This window comes from Gallus gallus, chromosome 18 (genome assembly GCF_016699485.2).
Source record: "Gallus gallus isolate bGalGal1 chromosome 18, bGalGal1.mat.broiler.GRCg7b, whole genome shotgun sequence".
NCBI classification, from domain to species: Eukaryota; Metazoa; Chordata; class Aves; order Galliformes; family Phasianidae; genus Gallus; species Gallus gallus.
This window is the reverse complement of record NC_052549.1, coordinates 10,171,859-10,186,719: the sequence shown is the minus strand read 5'-3', so window position 1 is coordinate 10,186,719 and position 14,861 is coordinate 10,171,859. Positions and strand designations below refer to the sequence as shown.

Sequence of the window (14,861 nt, the reverse complement as noted above, 5' to 3'; positions counted from 1 at the left end):
GCGCTTTCAGGCGGCGCTCAGCCGCATCGCTCCGGGGGCCGCGCGGTGCGGAGCGGCGCGGAGCTGCGGTGCCCCGCTGGGAGCAGGAGGCGGCGCCGCGCACAGCGGGAAGGGAGAGCGGAGCCCGGAAGGAGCGGGGCCGGGGCCGGGGCCGGGGCTATGGCCATGGCTATGGCTATGGCGGCGCTGCGGGCGGTGCTGCTGGCGCTGCTGCTCCGCTCGCTCCCCTCCGCCGGCAGCTCCGCGGACTCCGCCTGCGCGGTGCCCCCGGACGACCGCTTCGACTGCGGCCCCGAGCGGCTGCTGGCGCGGGCGGGCTGCGAGGCTCGGGGCTGCTGCTACGTTCCGGCCGGCCCCGGCGACGGCGGCGGCCCTCCCTGGTGCTTCTTCCCCCGCGGCTACCGCAGCTACCGGGCGGACAACGTGACGGCCACGGCCGGCGGCTACGCGGCCCGGCTCCGCCGCGTGGTGCCCAGCTTCCTGCCCGCGGACGTGGGCACGCTGCGGCTGGACGTGGCGCTGGAGACCGAGAGCCGCCTGCGCTTCACGGTGCGCCCGGCGCTCCCCCCCCCCCCCCCCCTTCCGCCGCCCCCGGCCCCGCTGAGCCCCTCTCCCCCGCAGCTCCGCGATCCGGCGCGGCAGCGCTACGAGGTGCCCGTGGCCACACCGCGGGTGAGCATCCGCGCGGCCGACCTCCTGTATGGGGTGCGGCTCCGCCAGGACCCGTTCGGCATCGTCGTGTTCCGGCAGCCCGGCGGGCAGGTCCTGTAAGTGCAGGTCCTGTAAGTGCAGGTCCTGTAAGTGCCGAGCCCGGGTCCTGCCCCGTGCCGTGCCTTGGCTGCACTCCCCGCTCCTCCCCGCAGGCTCAACACCAGCGTCGCTCCGCTGTTCTTTGCGGACCAGTTCCTGCAGATCTCCACCTCTCTGCCCTCCCGTTTCATTTCTGGGCTGGGGGAGCGCCTGACCCCTCTCATCCTCGACACGGCCTGGACCAAGGTCACGCTGTGGAACCGGGACATGGCACCCGTGGTACGGACGGGGCCGAGGGGTGATGGGGTTGGCGGGGGGCGGGCGGGCGCTGTGGTCTCACCTGAGCTCTGCTCCAGCCCCAGGTCAACCTCTATGGCTCCCACCCCTTCTACCTGGTGCTGGAGGATGGTGGCTCTGCGCATGGCGTCTTCCTGCTGAACAGCAATGCCATGGGTGAGTGCTGCCAGGCGTGGGGCCGCACCGGGACCGAGCCTGCCCTGACCACTGCCTGCGCCCCCAGACGTGCTCCTGCAGCCCAGCCCGGCCCTGACCTGGCGCACGACGGGCGGCATCCTGGACTTCTATGTCTTCCTGGGCCCTGACCCCCAGAGCGTGGTGCGGCAGTACCTGGATGTCGTTGGTAGGATGGCACAGCGTGGCGATGGGGTTCGGGTGCTCACAGCGTGTCACCACCCCCGCTAGCAGCCGCCCTCCTGCCCCGCAGGGTTCCCCTTCATGCCCCCATATTGGGCCCTGGGCTTCCACCTGTGCCGCTGGGGTTACTCCTCCACCGCCGCCACCCGGCAGGCTGCAGCCAACATGTCAGCTGGGCGCTTCCCCCTGGTACGTGGTGATGGATGTGGGGCGGCTGTGGGCACCGTGTGGGGCGGCTCCTCACCGGGCACTGCCCTGCAGGACGTGCAGTGGAACGACCTGGACTACATGGATGCCAAGAGGGACTTCACCTACAACAAGGAAACCTTCAGGGATTACCCCGACATGGTGCACGACTTCCATCAGCGTGGCCTGCACTACGTCATGATCGTGGTGAGGGACGTCACTCGCTTGCCTCCTTGGTTGAGTCCTACATGGCTTTGGTTTAGAGGCGGTTTGGGGTTTATTCACAGTGTTATGATAAATCATGAGATGTGGTTGGACGATTCTTAGTAGCTCTTAAGCAGCGCTCGGTCATCAGCCAATTGAATGCAGTGACTCAGTGGTGAGCGCTGCACTCAGCTTTGGGCCCCCCACTTGGGGACATGGTCAGTGGTATGGGGGGATGGGTTGGGGTTGGGGTTGGGAGTCTTGTGCAGAATCCCATCCAGGAGGGGCTGGGAGCCGTTCCCTGTCCTCGCTGATGACGCCCCGGCTTTGTGCCCTGCAGGATCCTGGCATCAGCAGCTCAGGGCCGCCTGGCACCTACCGGCCCTACGACGAGGGGCTGAAGCGAGGAGTGTTCATCCGCAACGCCACGGGGCAGCCGCTCATCGGGAAGGTGTGAGGGGCACAGCCCTGTCCTGGAGTGTGGGGGCTCAGTGGGGGCTGTGGGGAGTGATGAGAAGGAGGGGTGCACCCAGGGGGCCCCGAGGGATGCCGGGGATGGGGACGGGGCTCTGCCCGGCACTGCCCCTCCTGCAGGTGTGGCCGGGCCCCACGGCTTTCCCAGACTTCACCAATCCTGAGACGCACGAGTGGTGGCACGACATGGTGAGGGACTTCCACGAGCAGGTGCCCTTCGACGGCATGTGGATTGTGAGTGGTCAATGCAGCTTCCCAGCTCCTTCCCCACCTTCCTTCCCCCCCCCCCCACTCCCCCAGCAGTGAGGGCTCCTCCTTGCCTTCCCCAGGACATGAATGAGCCGTCCAACTTTGTGGAGGGCTCCCAGGACGGCTGCCCCGACAACAGCCTGGAGAAGCCCCCATACGTGCCAGGTGAGCAGCGCTGGGGGTGCTGCCGTGGGCGGTGCTCTGTTGGCAGCCCCCACCTCACCCTCACCTCTCTGTGCAGGTGTGTTCGGGGGCCGCCTGCAGGCGGGCACCATCTGTGCCTCCAGCCAGCAGCACCTGTCCTCCCATTACAACCTGCACAGCCTGTACGGGCTGACCGAGGCCATCGCCTCCCACAAGTAAGGAGCGGCCCACTGGGTGGGAGCTGGGGATGCCGGCGCCATTGGGGTGGAAGTGTGGGCTCGGATTTGGCTGGGGATGCAGGGAGCAGGAGGGGGGCGGTTTGCAGCACAGCTGCGTGCCCCCAGCGCAGGGCTCAGCCCCGGTCCCCCCCTGCAGTGCGCTGCTCAGGGTGCGGGGCACGCGGCCCTTCGTCATCTCGCGCTCCACGTTTGCGGGACACGGCCGTTACGCAGGGCACTGGACAGGGGATGTGGAGAGCAGCTGGGAGCAGCTGGCCCGCTCCGTGCCAGGTGGGCTGCGGGGCCGCATCCCCTTCTTCCCTTTGGGGCTGCGCAGCCATCCCTGTGCCGCTGTGCCATCGCTGTGCGTCACACAGAGGTGCTGCTCTTCAACCTCCTCGGGGTTCCGCTGGTGGGCGCTGACATCTGTGGCTTTGTGGGTGACACATCCGAGGAGCTGTGCGTGCGCTGGACCCAGCTGGGAGCCTTCTACCCCTTCATGAGGAACCACAACGACCACGGGAACCGGGTGAGCATGGGGCCGAGGGCCGTGTCCCCATCCGTCACCGCCACCCATGGCACTGCCTGAGCTCCCGCTTCTCGCAGCCACAGGAGCCCTACGCCTTCAGCCTGGCCGCGCAGGATGCCATGAGGAGGGCCCTCCGCCTCCGCTACTCCCTCCTGCCCCACCTTTACACCCTCTTCCACCGGGCACACGTGGATGGGGACACGGTGGCACGGCCGCTGTTCCTCGAGTGAGTGCCAGGTGGTGGGCATGGGGCCGTGGGTGCAGGATGGGCTGTGCTGTGGTGCTGCCCCTTCGCTCCTCCCCAGGTTCCCCAAAGACCCCAACACGTGGAGCGTGGACCGCCAGCTGCTGTGGGGCGCAGGGCTGCTGATCACACCGGTGCTGGAGCAGGGACAGACCAAAGTCAGTGGCTATTTCCCAGCTGGGACGTGGTACAGCTTCACAGGGGTAAGTGCTGGCTGTGGGACGGTGTGTACCTTCCTCCATCTCACCCCGACACATGCCTGCGAGCTGTCCCCAGAGCTGTGACACTTCCATGCCTCGTGGCAGTCTGCAGGCTGTGATGCTCTGCTGGGATCCCCATGGATGTGCTGATCCTCAGGATGCGTCCTTTCTTCTTTTTCTTATTTAGGACTCGACCATCCACAGCAGAGGACAGTGGATCCTCTTAGCAGCTCCCCTGGACACCATTAACGTGCACATCCGAGCAGGGCACATCCTGCCCCTGCAGGTGAGCTCTCTCCGTGTGACACCCTGGTGACGATGGGACCCAGGCTCTCCGTGGCCGTGCATGGGGTTGGGGCAGGGCCTGGATCTGACCCTGCGCCCCCAGGAGCCCGGACTGAACACGGCTGAGTCCCGCAAGAAGGGGATGACTGTGGTGGTGGCCCTGACGCCGGACGGCTTCGCCCGTGGAGAGCTGTACTGGGACGATGGGGAGAGCTGGCAGAGCTTTGAGAAGGGGGACTGCACTGAGATCCTCTTCCTGGCTGCACGTGTGAGCATGGGAGGGGGGTTGGGAGTTGGGGGGCACTGAGGGACCCACATCATACCGAAGTCCCCAGGGTGAGCCCTGCCATCACTGCGTCCCCTCGAGCTGCTCGCAATAATGCAGTGCTGGCTGGAGTGAGGGGTTGGTGCCCGGGGGGGTCCTGGGAGCATTGGGTGACCTTCCCTGTCCCCGCAGGGCGCTGTGCTCAGCCAGATCTTGCGGGCGGGCGGCCACCTGGATGGGATCCTGCTGGAGGCTGTCACCGTGCTGGGTGTCCCCAGTGCTCCACAGCGAGTCCTGGCCAACGGCGTCCCCGTGGAGGACTTCTCGTACCGCAGTGACACCCAGGTGGGTGCTGCTCCTCCTGGGGGAGCCCCGGGCCCATGGGATGGGGCTGACTCTGCTTTTGCCTCCCCAGGTGCTGCGTGTCTCCGTGTTGCTGCCAATGTGGGAGCAGTTTGTGGTCGCTTGGTCCTGAGCAGGTGACTGCCCAGGGTGCCACTGTGCCATTGTGCTTTGAATCTGTCCATCCCTTCCGAAGCAGTGCTGCCTCTTGCCCATGTATTGCAGCTGCTTGTGCCTGAGCCTGGCATCCTTGTGCTGAAATGAACTCATGGAAGGTGTAGGAATGGGGCTGGCACAAGCAGGACTGTAGAACCTGAGGGGATGGGGAAAAACTCACCAACAGAGTGGGGAAAAAAATGACCCAAGTGCCTTCTGAGGCAGCAGCCCATCAGCCTGACAAATCTGGCACCTGTCAGGGACTGTGGGGATTCTCCTGGTTGTGGTTTTGGGACGGACATGGGAGAGTCCCTTCTGCACACTGGGCTGTGGTGGTCGGTGTGTGCTGGGTGTGGGGTGCAGCCTGGAGCTGTTCCACGAGGGCTGGGAGTGGGTGGGGGCCTGGGGAGAAATGCTGTGAATAAAGAGTGGTTGTTTGCTCCCAGCAGTCGGCGTTGCTGTAGCCACGGGGCACAGTCACAGCCTGTCCTACCATCAGCTCTCAGCCCTCCCCTGGGTTGGGGCACCCTGGCTCCATCCCTGGCATTTGGGTACTCGGAGCTGTGCTGAGCTGTGGGGTTTAATCACAGCACGGCCCCACAGAGAGCAGGAGGGTGCGCCGTGGCTGCCTTGCAGGTGAGACGACGTCCCCTGTCCCCTCCCTGCACCCGGGGGTGTCACTGAGGTGATGGCCACGGCAGCCCCACAGCACACACCCCACAGCAGTTCTGCATGCTGGGTGCACTGTGCCAAAATGAGAACTGCACCACTTCTGTGTGCCCACCGGTGGCTGCTGGCTGCTTCCCAGTGAGCACAGCACCGAGAGCTGCAGGGGGACGGGGTGCAGGCAGGGATGTGCCGAGCCCCAGCTACACCACACAGCTCTCCACCAGAAGCTTTATTGAGCATCAGCTTGGCTTTACAGCTTCTCAGTCTGAGCAGAGCCACGAGGATCCCCGTGCTGCAGGCCAGGCAGTGCCGGTGGAGCCGCTCACAGCTCGTTGTGCAGCGGTTGGCACTGCGGGCTCAGCTTCTCCTCCAGGACGGCATCGGGGGCGCACACCCAGGGGTCCCCCGTGTCCCACTGCCACTTCAGCAGCTGTGCACGCAGCATCTGGAAGATGGCAGCATAGCGTGGGTCAGAGGCCAGGTTGTGGCTCTCGGTGGGGTCCTGGCTGCAGTCAAAGAGCTCCCAGCGGTCCCGGTAGTAGTACTGGTGCAGGGTCTTGTTCCAGTGTGTGGGCTGCCCGGCCCTGGTGCGGTTCAGCAGGTCTTGGAACGTGGGTGAGACGTAGAAGTCCTGGTCGATGGGGAAGGGCATCTTGTAGTTGAGGTTGTGGATGAGGCGGAACTGGCGGTGCTGGATGGCACGCATGGGGTAGTACATGGTGGCCTCGTGGTGGCTCTGGCTGCTGAAGGCGGTGGCCCAGGGCTGCTCTGACTGCAGAGCCGGCAGGAGAGATTTACCGGTGAGCTGCACCCGCTTTGTGCCAAAGATGCTGTACGAAGGGTAGGGGATGGAGAACCAGTCCAGAATGGTCGGTGTGAGATCTGCAGGGAAAGAGAAGGGGAGGAGGGGGCTGGCAATCATGGGAGCAAACTCAACCCCAGAGAGGGTCACCTGTGCTCATCCCACCCGTGCTGGGATGGCTGCAGCACAGAGATGCAGCGCAAGGCAAAGAATTGGCACAGCTCCACTCCCTCCCCGCAGGCTGCGCTTACCCAGGAGGCTGGCAAAGGCCGAGCTGACCTGGCCCCAGCGCCCGGGGTGCTCCGGGGAGGAGAGCAGCAGCGGCTCAGCTGTGCCCGACCAGTAGAGGTTGGTCCTGCCGCTGGGGAAGGGGATGCCGTTGTCGGAGGTGTAGATCACCAGTGTGCTATTGAGGACGCCAGCACGCCGCAGCTCCTCCAGCACCAGCCCGATTCCTGTGGGCAGCAGGCAGAGCTGGGCAGCTGCAGGACAGAGCTCTGTGTGCAGGCACCAGCCTGCTCCCGCACCCCTTACCTTGGTCCATGCGCCCAATGGTGGTGTACTGGGCTGCCAAGTCTGCCCGGGCAGCCGGTGTGTCCGGAACAAAGTGAGGGACCTACATGGAGAAAGGGGAAGTGGTGTGCGGGGCCATGGGAGGGGTGGCATTGGCACGCCAGGGCTGGTGGTCGGTGTGCAGCCTCATGGCCCCCACCTGCACATCCTCTGGGCGGTAGAGCTGTGGTTTCCAGTCGGGGATCCAGCCCATGCCGCTCTCCCCATTGCCAAATTTCTCACAAAAGGCCCCATATTGGGGCTGGGAGTGCCCGCAGCGGTGCGGGTCGTGGAAGGCGACGTAGAGGAAGAAAGGCCTGGAGAGGGAGCAGGCAGTGGAGCCAAGGATGGCCCCTGGACTCCCAGAGCCCCCCGGGTCCTCCCCCCCCCCCAGCGTGCTCAGGGCTCCCAGGCACACAGGGCCCCATCCCACCTCACGTCCTGGCTCTGGAGGAAGCGCCGGACGAGCACTTTGATGCGGGTGATGTTCCTCCCCACCTGCAGCACCGAACTGTTCTCCTCCGTGTAGGCAAAGTCGAAGGGGTACACGGCCTCAGGCCCGACGTGCTTCTTCCCAATGATCCCTACAGAAACACGGTGTGTGCTGTGCCAGGAGGATTGGGGCAGGGCACTCTCGGCCCCTCCTTCTGCCCCAGGGCTGGTGCAGAGGTTCTGCTCCATCACGGGGGCTGCCCCAGTCCCTGCTGCTGTATGCAGAAGCACTTCCATGTGTAGTCAGACTGCTCTGCCTCGGCCATAGTGTGCGCCAGCACCGGAACAGTGAGCAGCTGGGGCAGCTGTGGGTCCAGCACGAGGCCGGGAGCCAGGAAGCAGCAACAGAACAGAAGTGGAAGCAGTATGGAGGCCGGGGAAGGAGCAGAGCAGGGGCATAAACAAACCCAGCACCACGCAGGGCTGCAGTCAGTGCTGCCCTCTCTGTGCCGGATCCCCACCTGTGCGGATGTTTGCTTGGCGGAGCAGCCCGGGGAGGCTGCGCACGGCGTCGAAGGAGTTGAAGTGGTGCACGCCCTGGTGCAGCCCGTACATCCCATTCTGGTGCTGCAGACGGGGGGAGGCCACGCGGTGGGACGATGCCCAGCGGGCTGACCCCCACAACAGCACACCGTGGCCGCGGTGCCGGGCAGGGGGTGCCCACCTGGGGCAGCCCGGTCAGCACGCTGGCCCGGCTCGGCGAGCAGCTGCTGACCGAGGTGAAGGCGTTCTGGAAGAGCAGACCGCGCCGTGCCAGCGCGTCCAGGTTGGGCGTCCGGATGGCCGAGTTGTTGTAGGCACCGCTCTCGAAGCCGCCATCGTCCGCTGCGGGGAAAGGAGCGCGGGGTGAGCCCTGCGGCACGGGGTGAGCCCGGCCCGGCCAAACCCCGCGGGCAGCAGAGCCGGGGCTGGGCAGGGAGCAGCGCGTGGCCGACGGCGTCACCCCGCACGCAGCACAGCCGCGTTCCCCGGGCGCTCACCCAGCAGGAGCAGCACGTTGCGGGCGGGGGCTCCGTCGAGCCGAAGCGCTCCCAGCAGCAGCGGCAGCGCCCAAACCCGCATAGCACCGACACCGCCACCGCCACCGGCGGTGCTCGGCGGCCGCAGCTCCTCCTCTGCTCCAGTCACATGAGCCGGCCGGAATGGCTCAGATCCGGCCCGGGCGGGGCCCCCCGCCGGATGCAGCGCTCCGGGTGTTTGTGTTCCGAAGCCGTCGGGAGCGGCGGGAGGAGCGGGGCGACCCGCGGGCGGAGCGGCCGCCGGGGATGCCGTGAGCCCAAAGTGAGCCATGTGGGGCCCGCGGCAGCCCGGGCAGCGCTGGTGGCAGCGGGCGGTGCGCCGGAGGCTGCCCGTGCTCGGCTGGCTGCCGCGCTACTCGCTGTCCTGCCTGCGGCTCGACCTGACCGCCGGCGTCACCGTGGGGCTCACGGTGGTGCCGCAGGCGCTGGCGTACGCCGAGGTGGCCGGGCTGCCCGTGCAGGTGGGTGGCACCGCCCCGGGCTGCCCAAAGCTCTGCCCGTGGGGACCCGCGGGACTCGTCGGGTTGGAGCGGGCGGAGCAGAGTGGGACGGCCGGGAGGGTTGGGCAGGGCTGAGCGCAGGTGGCATGGAATCATACAGTCACAGGATGGCTGGAGTCGGAAGGGACCCTAAAGGCCATCTGGTGCCGCCCCTGCACTGAGCAGGGACACCCACAGCTCCAGCAGTGCTCACAGTCCATCCCCTGACCTCGGCTGTCTGCAGGGATGGGGCACCACCGCCCCTCTGGGCAGCCTGTGCCACTGCCTCACTGCCCGTGGTGGAAAACCTTCTTCCTTATATCCGGTCTGAGTGCTCCTTTGTCCCCGTGCAGTACGGCCTCTACTCTTCCTTCGTGGGCTGCTTTGTGTACTGCCTCCTGGGCACTGCCAAGGACGTGACGCTGGGCCCCACTGCCATCATGTCCCTGCTTGTCTCGTCCTACGCCTTCCATGACCCTGCCTATGCTGTGCTGCTCGCCTTCCTGTCCGGCTGCATCCAGCTGGCCATGGGGCTCCTGCACCTCGGTGAGATGCCTGTGCTGTGTGCTCGTGTCCTCGAGATGTGTCCTGCAGTCGCTCCCTCCCCTGTGCTCTCTGAGACGCTGGCGTTGTGCTGCTGTCACTCGTCACAGCTCCGTGTGCACCCCGTGCTCCCCGGCAGCGCCAGCAGAGCATTTTGTGCTACTCATCCCATGCAGGTTTCCTCCTGGACTTTGTTTCCTGCCCAGTCATTAAGGGCTTTACGTCGGCTGCTTCCATCACCATCGGCTTCAACCAGGTCAAGGTAGGGGCTCAGCTCTGCCCCACTCTCCTGGAGCCGTGCTGGCTGCTCAGCAGTGGGCAGCGCTTTGGCTCTTTCGGAGCTGCAATGCTTCCTTTGTGGTTAACCAAAATCAGGCTCGGGGCTGTGGTGTGAGGTTGTGCAGGGAAGCAGGGGATGGGGCTGGCAGGGGCTGCCTGGGATGGAGGCCTCTCAGGGCCTGGGGCTGAAAGAGAACCGGAGCACCCCTGGGGCAGCCCAGGAGGTCCATCCTCACTGCGTCGGAGCTCAGGGACGTTGCCCCGAGCTGTCCCATCCTGCAGTGCCCCAAGCTGGCCGTGTGTGCTGGGCTTGCACGAGGCTCTGTCTTTCTGCACAGAACATCCTGGGGCTGCAGGGGATCCCTCGGCAGTTTTTCCTGCAGGTGTATGAGACGCTGAGGAGGATCGGGGAGGCCAGGTCAGCTCCGTCCCTGCACCCTCGCTGCTTTCGGGCTCTGCTGCTTCACCGCACACCTCTGGTCACCCCTTGGGCTGTTTCTCAGTCCGTGCCCAGCGCTGTGACATGAGAGCTTGTTCTCTGCACTCCTCAGTTTTTTGGAAATTTGAAGATGGGGATGCACATGGGCTCCTAAAGGGGGGCACAGGGCAAGCTTGTCCTGTTCTCTGCTCCCCGTTAGGATTTTGCCAGTCCCAAAAGCACATCCTCGTGGCTGTGCGTTTGTCACAAGTCCTCCCCCAGTTTTTGATGACCCAAGAGGGGAGCTCCCAGGTTTCACACACCTCATTGTGGGGAGCAGAGGTGGTGGGTCCAGCTGCACGGGTCCTGCCCATCGCTGGGGTCCTTCTTCCCTGTCCCCAAAGAGCCCACAAGTGGTGTGGGGGGGACAGATGCTCCCCTCCTTCCCCCGCAGCGAGGTGATGTGTTTTGCTGGTGATTCATTTTGCCGGCGGTGCCGCAGCATCCCTGCGAGGCAGCAGCCCTGCCACATCCCATTGCAGGGCTGGGGATGCCATCCTGGGGCTGTCCTGCCTGGCTGCGCTCGCCGGGCTGCGGGCCATGAAGAGCCGCCTGCATCCCACTGCCAGCACGGAGCCACTGGCTGCCAGGGCCAGCGTCCTGCTTGTCCGGAGCTGTGCCACCGGTGCGTTGCTCCCTGCCCCCTGCTCTCCCAGGACCTCACAGCCCAGATTCCCCCCTTTGCCCCAGGTTTTCAGGGCTGTTCTCTCCCTGCAGCACGCAATGCCCTGGTGGTGCTGGCTGCTGGCCTGGTGGCATACTCCTTCCAGCTGAGCGGCTCCCAACCGCTGACGCTCACCGGCAGCGTTCCCTGTGGGCTCCCCCCGTTCCGCCCACCACCCTTCTCCAAGGCTGTTCCCAACGGTACCGTGCCCTTCGGCAGGATGGTGCAGGTGGGTGCCGGGCTCTGGGGCTGCTTTGTCGGCACCTCAGGGCTGCGGGTTGCCCCTGTGTTCTGATGCTCCCCATCCTCCTGTGCAGGACATGGGGGCTGGGCTGGCCGTGGTCCCGCTGGTGGGCGTGCTGGAGACCGTCGCCATTGCCAAAGCTTTTGGTACGGCTGCAGTGGGCTGGAGGGGGCCCTGTGGGGGGTTGGGGACTGAGGGGGCATCGCTGCTCCCATGGGGGCTGTGTGCTGAGCGCTCTGAGCTGTGCTCCTCTCCTTGCAGCCTCACAGAACGATTACAGGATTGATGCCAACCAGGAGCTGCTGGCCATGGGTAAGGCTGTGGGACTTGTAGGGATGGGTGGCCTCAGTCCCATCTGAAGCAGAGGAGGTGACAGCGGTGACACGGATCGAGCTGTGCACCCACAGCCTCTGTCCTTCCTGACTGCAGGCACTGCCAACATCCTGGGCTCCTTCTTCTCCTCGTATCCCATCACAGGAAGCTTTGGCCGGTGGGTGTATGGTGGGACTCATCCTGGGGGGGGCACAGAGACCTCTTGCAGAGGCTGTATGTTGCTGGCAGTTCCCACGGCCCGTGCCCTGGCCTCCAGCAGCCCATGCTGGCAGCAAGGCGGGCAGATCACACAGCTACTTTGCCCCCCATGTCCCACAGTGGGTGGGGGGCTCCAGGCTTGCCAGCAGCCCCCCCAGCAGGGCCTGCCCAGGGGCTGTGCAGGCAGCAGGATGGGCAGCGCATGGCTCTGTGTTTCAGGACAGCAGTGAATGCGCAGACAGGGGTCTGCACCCCCATGGGGGGGCTCGTCACAGGTATTGCCTCTTACTCCACTGCTCCTGGCCTCGGAGAGCCCCAGTACATGGGGGGCATGGCTGAGACACCGCTGCTGCCCCACAGGCACCCTGGTGCTGCTGTCCCTGGCCTACCTCACCTCGCTCTTCTGCTACATCCCCAAAGCGGCACTGGCAGCCGTCATCATCTCTGCCGTGGTCCCCATGTTTGATGCCAGGATCTTCAGGACGCTCTGGAGGGTTAAGAGTGAGGGCACAAGTGTGATGGTGTGATGGGTGATGCCCAGGCTGGGTGAGATGGGGTGGTTCAGCGCTGGCCCCAGAAATGCCTGAGCCCTTCCCAGGGGCTGCATGTCCACGGCCTGGGGTTTCTCCTTTTGCTGACCCAGTGACTGTCTCCTCAGCTGTTCTCCCCTTTGGTCATAGAATCAGAGCATGGTTGGGTTGGAAGGGACCTCACAGCCCCCCCAGCCCCACTCCCTGCCATGGGTTAACTGCCCCCCAACAGCTCAGGCTGCCCGGGAACCATCCGTGGCCTTGGGCACCTCCAGGGATGGGGCACCTACACTTCTCTGGGCAGCAGTGCCGGGGCCTCATCACCTCTGGGTAAAGAATTTCCTCCTCGCATCTGACCTAAATCTCTCCTCTTTTAGCTTAAAACCATTCCACCTTCCCTGTGGGACCAGAGTTGGGTTACGGAGCACCAGAATGCTGCATCACCTTATCTATTTTCTGCTGTGCTTCCCTCTGCTTATCCACTGCTGGTTACCAACCTGACACCTAGGTTTTGGTGGCTGGAAGATGAGGCACAGCCAAGCCTGGGGCTGTCTCTTTTGCAGGGCTGGACCTCATCCCCCTCTGCGTGACATTCCTGCTCTGCTTCTGGGAGGTGCAGTACGGCATCATGGCTGGCGTGCTGGTCTCAGGCATCCTCCTGCTCTACTCCGTGGCCAGGCCCCCCATCAAGGTGAGCTTACACCCTGCTTGGGCTCTTGCTGGCTCTCTGAGAGCAGCAGGGAATGGTGCAGGGCCCTGTCCTGCTCCTGCCCTGTCCCATATCCCCAGCCAGCTGTCAGCACAGCCCAGGGTCTTGTCCCAAGGAGCACAAGCACACTAGGAACCCAAGGAACCAAGGCAGGAGAGTGAGGCATTGCTCCCCTGTTCCTCGGGTGTGTGCAGGAGGGGAATTCCTGTGAGGATGGGGATGTGCTCACTCAACAAGAAAGACAGTGGCTTACATTGTCACATGAGCCATTTCCTGGCTCAGGGCAGATCACAGCCCTCAGCCCACTGTGACTCAGCCCCATGGGACCCATGCAGGTGTTGGAGCAGGGTGTGCTACTTGTGCAGCCGGGGAGCAGCCTGCACTTCCCTGCTGCTGATCACCTCCAGGACATCATCCGTGACCGAGCGCTGGCAGGTATGGTGCTCCTCAGCCATCAGATGGAAATGGGGACCCCCAGTGCCTCCCAGACCACTTCTGGGGGACCTGAGCCCTGTAGCTATGACCAAAAGCAGTTTTGGGTTGCCTGATCCGCAGGGCTGTGTCCCCTGGGGCACCTGCACTGCTCGTGGGAAATGACCACGCGTTGTCCCAGCAGCATCGCCACCGTGCTCTGTCATCCTGGATTGCCACCACGTCAGCAGCATTGACTACACAGCGGTGGTGGGGCTGGCTGAGCTGCTGCAGGAGCTGCACAAGCACGGCATCTCGCTGGTGTTCTGCAGCCTGCAGGTACGTGGGCAGCCGGGCACAGCCCCAGCCCTGCCAGCACCACGCCGGTTCACACATCCCAGGCAGGCTTGGTGCAGGTGGCTCAGCCTTCCTTGCTCCAGGGTGAGCCTTTGGCTTGCAGCAGCCCATGTGCAAAGCACAACCTTGAGGCTGCCTCTCTAGGTAGCATCCTCATCTCAGGGAGGTGGATGCTGCAGTCTCTTGAGCCACACCGGGGGGTGGTAGGGAAGGACTGCATCCCCCACACAGCACATGTGCTGCCCTGTGCTGCCCGGAGGGGCTCCAGACACAGAGCTCCCCAGCCTCTGTTTCTCTGCCCCCAGGACCCGGTTCTCCGAGCCCTGCTGGCCGCAGACTTGGAGGGATTCCGACATTTTCCCAGCTGGGAGGAGGCAGGTGAGGCTGCAGTGAGACACTCATGGCTGCTGGCGAGCAGGAGCCTCCAGGGAGCCGGGGGAGTGAGGCTGTGCCCTGGCTTAACCCTGCTCTGCTTTTCCCCCTTCCTCACTCAGCGCGATGTAGCGAAGCGGAGCTGGGGGGCAGCAGAGCAGCCTGCATTGACAGCACCGGTGAGAGCTCGCTGCTGCCCGCGGGGCTCATCCAGTGAGGCAGAGCGGTGGTGTGGGCCTCGTTCTGTGCCCCAAGAGCCGCTCCTGGTGGCCCCAGAGGCTGCACACCCCGTGTCTGCAAGGGCAGGCTGTGCCTGGGGGAGAGACGTGGGGACAGAGGAGCAACCCGATGGATCCCCACTGCCACCGGGATAAAGTCACCCCCTCCAGGTTGGCCCCATCCTGGAAGAAACTGCCTTTTAAAATCAGATGTTTTATTTCTGGAGGCTTTTCTTACTCCAGTACACTTCAGAGAACTGTAAGATCTTTGAGCTTTGGCACACGGATGCACATTTCAAGGACATCGGAGCTGCCCTGCAGCCCAAGGCCGCACTGCAGCTCACACTGCCAGGAGATTAAAGCCTCCGTGATGTGCTCCTTAGCGATCCCTCTGCTCTGTGGGGTTTTCTACCAGGCTGTACGGGGCGGTCCCACCTGTGAGCCGGGTGCTCGCAGGCACGGGGATTGTGGGAAGCAGTTGGCTGACCCCCATCAGGGGGTACAAGAAAAGAGGAACTCCAGTTCCTGACTCAGCACATCTCTATCTTGCTTTGGAGAAAGCTGACGTGCGGGAAGGAGAAATGGACCTGCAGATTCTTGGTACAGCCGAGC

General features: G+C 64.6%; 3 protein-coding genes across 14 annotated transcripts; 2 read left to right on the top strand and 1 right to left on the bottom strand.

Annotated features, from left to right (window-relative positions):
• Positions 1–135: 135 nt before the first annotated feature.
• GAA (alpha glucosidase) lies at positions 136–4,939 on the top strand. The gene is made up of 19 exons (XM_015295601.4): positions 136–549; positions 622–767; positions 864–1,029; positions 1,107–1,203; positions 1,271–1,390; positions 1,475–1,593; positions 1,666–1,797; positions 2,135–2,245; positions 2,389–2,502; positions 2,598–2,682; positions 2,759–2,876; positions 3,037–3,170; positions 3,257–3,408; positions 3,486–3,634; positions 3,714–3,855; positions 4,040–4,138; positions 4,241–4,405; positions 4,595–4,747; positions 4,818–4,939. The coding sequence occupies exons 1-19, from the start codon at positions 160–162 to the stop codon at positions 4,875–4,877; spliced, it is 2,652 nt and encodes an 883-aa protein (XP_015151087.2). The 5' UTR covers positions 136–159; the 3' UTR covers positions 4,878–4,939.
• An 844-nt stretch (positions 4,940–5,783) lies between these two features.
• SGSH (N-sulfoglucosamine sulfohydrolase) lies at positions 5,784–8,705 on the bottom strand. 3 transcript variants are annotated; one of them, XM_420084.8, is made up of 8 exons: positions 8,396–8,705; positions 8,080–8,240; positions 7,877–7,982; positions 7,357–7,507; positions 7,084–7,240; positions 6,906–6,987; positions 6,623–6,826; positions 5,784–6,451 (listed from the first exon to the last, which is right to left on the bottom strand). In XM_420084.8, exons 1-8 carry the CDS (start codon positions 8,703–8,705, stop codon positions 5,892–5,894), a joined length of 1,731 nt encoding a protein of 576 aa, XP_420084.5. In that variant the 3' UTR covers positions 5,784–5,891. The 3 variants fall into 3 exon arrangements, with proteins under 3 accessions (XP_420084.5, XP_004946339.2, XP_040505780.1); XM_004946282.5 differs by having other exon boundaries at positions 6,651–6,826; XM_040649846.2 differs by having other exon boundaries at positions 8,131–8,240.
• On the top strand, positions 8,568–14,631 carry SLC26A11 (solute carrier family 26 member 11). Of its 10 annotated transcripts, XM_025141718.3 has the most exons (17): positions 8,568–8,895; positions 9,267–9,459; positions 9,633–9,718; positions 10,074–10,153; positions 10,374–10,453; positions 10,656–10,838; positions 10,931–11,106; positions 11,195–11,267; positions 11,383–11,433; positions 11,551–11,611; positions 11,872–11,927; positions 12,013–12,153; positions 12,746–12,873; positions 13,227–13,326; positions 13,508–13,641; positions 13,965–14,037; positions 14,154–14,631. In XM_025141718.3, the coding sequence occupies exons 1-17, from the start codon at positions 8,704–8,706 to the stop codon at positions 14,246–14,248; spliced, it is 1,902 nt and encodes a 633-aa protein (XP_024997486.2). In that variant the 5' UTR covers positions 8,568–8,703; the 3' UTR covers positions 14,249–14,631. The 10 variants fall into 10 exon arrangements, 9 of the variants coding, with proteins under 9 accessions (XP_024997486.2, XP_015151094.2, XP_040505774.1 ...); XR_003071149.3 differs by lacking the exon at positions 14,154–14,631 and having other exon boundaries at positions 13,447–13,641; XM_015295608.4 differs by lacking the exon at positions 10,374–10,453 and having other exon boundaries at positions 10,696–10,838.
• Positions 14,632–14,861: the final 230 nt, after the last annotated feature.

Excerpts from the sequence above, each read along its gene's own strand:
- SLC26A11 (XM_040649840.2), top strand. The coding sequence starts at position 8,704 with ATGTGGGGCCCGCGGCAGCCCGGGCAGCGCTGGTGGCAGCGGGCGGTG. Across the intron at positions 10,839-10,930 it reads TGTCCGGAGCTGTGCCACCG|CACGCAATGCCCTGGTGGTG; the intron begins GTGCGTTGCTCC and ends CTCTCCCTGCAG. Across the intron at positions 11,107-11,194 it reads CCTTCGGCAGGATGGTGCAG|GACATGGGGGCTGGGCTGGC; the intron begins GTGGGTGCCGGG and ends CCTCCTGTGCAG.
- GAA (XM_015295601.4), top strand. The coding sequence starts at position 160 with ATGGCCATGGCTATGGCTATGGCGGCGCTGCGGGCGGTGCTGCTGGCG. Across the intron at positions 1,594-1,665 it reads CAGCTGGGCGCTTCCCCCTG|GACGTGCAGTGGAACGACCT; the intron begins GTACGTGGTGAT and ends ACTGCCCTGCAG. Across the intron at positions 3,635-3,713 it reads GCACGGCCGCTGTTCCTCGA|GTTCCCCAAAGACCCCAACA; the intron begins GTGAGTGCCAGG and ends GCTCCTCCCCAG.
- SGSH (XM_420084.8), bottom strand. The coding sequence starts at position 8,705 with ATGGCTCACTTTGGGCTCACGGCATCCCCGGCGGCCGCTCCGCCCGCG. Across the intron at positions 7,241-7,356 it reads CTCCAGAGCCAGGACGTGAG|GCCTTTCTTCCTCTACGTCG; the intron begins GTGGGATGGGGC and ends CTCCCTCTCCAG. Across the intron at positions 6,827-6,905 it reads CATTGGGCGCATGGACCAAG|GAATCGGGCTGGTGCTGGAG; the intron begins GTAAGGGGTGCG and ends TGCTGCCCACAG.